The sequence below is a fragment of the Perna viridis genome, chromosome 11, assembly GCF_037379345.1.
Source record: "Perna viridis isolate PV_CMFRI_1.1 ecotype Kerala chromosome 11, ASM3737934v1, whole genome shotgun sequence".
Classification (NCBI taxonomy): domain Eukaryota; kingdom Metazoa; phylum Mollusca; class Bivalvia; order Mytilida; family Mytilidae; genus Perna; species Perna viridis.
Genome location: NC_142455.1, coordinates 29,085,942 through 29,091,078, shown reverse-complemented (window position 1 = coordinate 29,091,078; position 5,137 = coordinate 29,085,942). Strand labels below are relative to the sequence as shown.

At 30.8% G+C, this 5,137-nt stretch overlaps 1 protein-coding gene across 2 annotated transcripts; it reads right to left on the bottom strand.

The window, feature by feature from the left end:
• Window positions 1-1,701: 1,701 nt before the first annotated feature.
• LOC148603627 (uncharacterized) lies at window positions 1,702-4,650 on the bottom strand. Of its 2 annotated transcripts, none has more exons than XR_015916567.1 (2): window positions 4,464-4,650; window positions 1,702-2,804 (listed from the first exon to the last, which is right to left on the bottom strand). XR_015916567.1 is itself a non-coding variant. In XM_088552599.1 (2 exons), the coding sequence occupies exons 1-2, from the start codon at window positions 4,449-4,451 to the stop codon at window positions 2,365-2,367; spliced, it is 495 nt and encodes a 164-aa protein (XP_088408725.1). In that variant the 5' UTR covers window positions 4,452-4,454; the 3' UTR covers window positions 1,702-2,364. The 2 variants fall into 2 exon arrangements, 1 of the variants encoding a protein (XP_088408725.1); XM_088552599.1 differs by lacking the exon at window positions 4,464-4,650 and adding an exon at window positions 4,397-4,454.
• Between the last annotated feature and the right edge of the window lie 487 nt (window positions 4,651-5,137).

The following is a 5,137-nucleotide window of genomic DNA, read 5'->3' as shown; positions in this document are numbered from 1 at the left end:
TGGCCCTATTTGTTAATGATTCGCTTCGGTATTTTTGCCGAAACAAATGACAAATTATGTGTATTACTGACTCGCATCATTTACAAAATCATTCTACATGAAGAACAAGTAAGTCTCAAGTTTCATTGTGCATCAAATTACTGTATTATACGTAAATTTATTTCTTACTAACATGTTGGAAATATTGGATCTTATTGCAGTAAAACTCGCATTAAAGACCGCACTTAAATCGAGAGGTCAGTATAGTGATTTGAAATTTCCGCATTTAGAAATGACAGATTTATTTTGTTTTTCTTAAATTCTGTTTTTCATTATCGAATCAGGAAATATAAATTAAATACCTTTGACTTTAAGTTGTTATTAAAATAAATATATTATTTCATATGCAGCCAATATGGGCAGAGTTTTTTATTCTTTTGCCTAGGATAGCAGGCTACTGAGGAAATAAATAGCCCAACATACAAACAAATTAGTTTTTAACTACAGTGATATCTGTCTAAACTGAACACTGAATTAACCGAAAATCTGTCTAAACAAGACAACTTCTGAAGTCTCATTGTGTCAGTTTAAATGCATTTTGAACCTGGACAAATCGTACACCTGTCCACACTGACCGAATTCTACAGTCCGAAAGTAGTTCGGTTTAAAGAAGTTTTACTGTATAATGATAATTTGTTATATAAATAATTGGTATTTGAATTGATTGGTTATTGTTAAAAGTCATTCATCGCAAACATTTCTTTCAATTCAGTGTAAGTATACATGTATCTCTTATGTATATCATTTGTGTGTTACATAGACCTTTCTTATATTGAACAAATTAAATAATACACTGAATTCGAGCTTGCAGTACCCGGGGCTGCTCATACCAAATTGGTGATTTGCACTTAAAAGTCGATTCCTGTTTTTTTTTGCATTTTTCTTGTTCCAGAAGTGTGTTACCAATTTTGAGTCAATAAGTTTGTAGTTTGTCGAATTCAACTGCATTTAAGTATTTAGATGTGGGACCCAGAAAAAATTAATCACCCAACACATTCATAATTTTACCGACGGCGTAAAACTGACACCAATTCATATCTATATTGACAGCGTTAAACTGACACACATTCATATATATATGTCTCAGAATATGACGACTCTATATGCTACACTGCTCCATCGGATCATATTGATACAGGGAAGATAATGTAAATTTATAGAAGGGTCTGAAAAATTCCCAACGATGTTAGAACTGTCAAATTTACGATGCAAATTTTTGGTCGTTCCCTCCGCGGGACTCGAACTCGTACCGCTGAGACATCTTTGGCAACACCGCCTGCACAAAGTCCGGCGCCCTAGACCACTCGACCAGCTAATATTGATTTGTTGTGGCATGCATCATTAATTTGATCCTCTATCCTACATGATAACACCTAGATGAACTGTCACGTACTACCATACATAGCGTACTAAGTTACAGCCCAAGATTAATCCTACGAGAAGTAATGATCCGCGGAAGCAACGACCAAAATTTTGCATCGCAAATTTGACTGTTCTAACATCGTTGGGAATTTTTAATTTGTTATATTCATATCAATACAATATTCAACCTCGTTATATTTCTTACGAATATAACGAGGTTAAAAATTGTATTGAAATATTGAATGTTAATGAATGCTTAATCATAACACGTGTCAAACCTTTATTGTTTATTTACATATTTATGGAAGTAACAAACATGAAAATGAACATTACTATTTTATACAAAAATATTTTTTTTTTAAATGTGTGCAACCAATATCGTTTATACATATTCTACAAATTCTAAGTCTGTACTTCATGATACACATAATAGTAACTAATGAATACAATTAAAAGAGAAAATCATTTTTAGCTTTTCATTTCATTATTTTTATAGGCCGTCGTAGAATAATCACAACATCTGAACAAATTGTCCCATAAAATAGTGTATAAAACATTGCACATTTCAAGTAGAAATTCAATGAATAGAAAAGAAAACTTGGATAAGTCATAATCATAGTAATATAGAGGTAAACATATAAACATGTTTTATTAGACCACTGTTGATATTGTAGTGAATGTTTTCATACCCATGCAAACGCCAATATTTATCAAGATTGCTTGGATAATGTTTCACATATTTCACTAATACAAGTAAAAGTTATCAAGACCATTTCTAAACAGTGATACTTATTCGGTATTTTTATCGTCCATTTCTGATCAATCGATCAATTTTCTAAGTTGATGGAAAATGTTTTATAAGACTTAATGATACACATTCTATTGAATATACTGATCACATTCTTCTATTACACGAATAACAACATGTGCATTTCATGAGATCATATGTTAAATGTGTAACTGCTAACCCCGCATTCTACGGAGCGCTCGCTGCCTAATAAGTTGTTGTCTCCTTCTCAATCGTTGCCTATAAACCATTCTCATTATATTTCGCCTCCTATCTTCACCACTGTCATCATCCTGAAATCGACGTCGTCGAAACATGTTTTGTCTAAATTGTCTTCTCCTATCATCATTGTCATTGTCGTCTGAACGTCGAAACATACTTTGTCGGAATCTCCTTCTTCTATCATCGTCATCACTTTCGCCTAACCGGCGAAGCATATTCTGTCTTCTAAATATTGACCGCCGCCGATCGTCGCTATCATTGTCGTCAAATCGTCTAATTTGTCGTCTTCTGAAAATATTTCTTCTTTGAAATCCACCTCTTTCGTCACTGTCAAACTGAGCACTGGCTAATATTGCAAATAACAGCAACCCTAGTATAAAATTCCAATCCATACCTGAAAGTGATAGAAAAACATATGTTTCAAACGACGATAAAACAACAACAAAACTTGGCCAGCAAGACATATTCCAATTAACATTGCACACAATTTAAGCTTTTATAAAATTATTTCTTATGTGATGTTCAAACTTGGCGGTCATTGGGAACATTTTATTAGAGACCCTGAAAGCAAATTCAAACGCGATACATGACGTTTATAGTATACACTGCTTTTTACCACGGAATAGTATACAAATGCACAAAGCATTTGTACATTGTATCTACACACATGAATACACATTGCATACATTATCCGTTGGTACATCTATCAGAAATATATCAAGCCAATTGTGAGCATTCGTCGCGCTATAGACTGGTAGTTTGCATCAAGTACGGTTGTAGAGACGTAACGCATATTGTTGTTTCTTTATGTAAACGTATATAGTATTACATCTTAAATTTCAGAGTCACTCCTTCTTGGTAATTCTTATGATTATGATACTATCAGAAAAATAGTTTTAATGATAAATAATCCTTAACATCACGTCACGGTCCATATTTTCTGGAAATTATTCAGTGGACATTAATTAGTTATCAAGAGAAGAAAAATTTAGTTGATATTAAACACAACTTAAAAAAGTGAAACATATGTTTTAAAGGTCCGACAAAAAGTATCGTTTGTTTTTTTATCTTTGAAATTGCAAAGAATAATAATTTATTAAGGTATAATTTTGAAAAAAGACAATAATGTGTCTTACCATTAAACCAATGATAAGATTTATAAAAGAAACTCTTGAATGAACAACCAAAACAACACAATCAAACAACAAAACACAAAAATATGAAAATAAATAAATATTATGGGGCAATATTTTACTCACCTTTTTATTCGAAACTTTTGTTTTACGCCTTAAAAAGACGATTAACAAAGTGTATCTTAAGTTTAAGCTATTAAATCATCGGGTACCTATCACATGTATGCATCTACAAAGCCATTTTATCTATAATGGTCTCTTTATATAAAAATACGATTCAAAAGTTAGAAATGTTTTCCTTTCAAAACAATATATTTATTGTTCGTTTCGTATTTTGCGCTGTTTGCATAGTTTAGGACGTGTTTATATTCGTTGTAATAATATGAAAATGTTCTAACTGTTAGACGGTTATGAGTTTGTTTACCATATCATTACGGTTTTGACGAACAAAGTGACGTCTATATCATTATACGATCGTTAATTACAAAGACCCAATACCTGTTTTATCGAAAACATGTTATCTATTTCCTATCTAAAATGCTAAAAGCTAGCATTGATATCTTTATGGAGCCCCACCAAAAGGTGACTAGTTAACACAACGTTTTATGTTCATTATATGTTCTTATACACAATAAATCGGAATTGTATACGATTAATTAAAACGTAATTTATATAAGCACGAAATAAAATAATTTCGTGAAATAGTTTCAATAAACTATATGTTCTATTTGATCGCATGATTTAGATGTTGAATAAGTCAAAATATGTCAAAATACTTTCTAATTGAAGAGTTATTAACAAAAAGTCAAAACGTTTTGAAAAAAAGAAGTCAAAGAAAAGAAAACATATTGACCTTTTAAGACCTGCTTAATGTAGAGCTCTATAAATTCATATTTAATGCATTCCATAAATATATTTACCAAACTGTTTTAAAAGAAATCCAGGATATTATGACCTAAATGTTTCATGCAGAACGTTTTATAACAATTGCATATGGGAAGTACTCCATCAATTGCAAAAAACATTTACACAAAATAGAAATCAATTTTAAACTCTTTATGAAGTAAAGCCTATAGAACTTATTTTGTTTAACTGTACGGCAAAAGATCAAAGTTCATAATACTAGTTAAAATTCAAGTACTGCAATGATGACATAATTGTTATATGCACTTTTACGTAATTATAGTCATTATAGGTTAAATTAATGCAATATAAATGCATCACGACATTATATGTGATTGATACTAGGAAATAGTGTTTGGGCATTTCCAATGATCTTATTTGCAGTCATAATGTATTAGATCATCGATATTCTATAATTGAATACCAAATAAAAATGTTGTAAATGTTTATAAGCTAATAATACAAGAAATTTCTATGAAACCATTTTAAACAAAAGCCTTTTCAGACTGTAAATGTTCTGCGGATATTTGCTTTTCCAAGGTTCAAAATACATTTTAATTGCTTTGGACGTTTAAAATAGACTTGTTTTAAAAGATTTATTTTTATTAAATGGTCGCTTTAAAATTGTTTAATGAACTTGAAGCAACATAACACAATAAAATTAGTCTTTCAAATTGTACCATCATTTTGT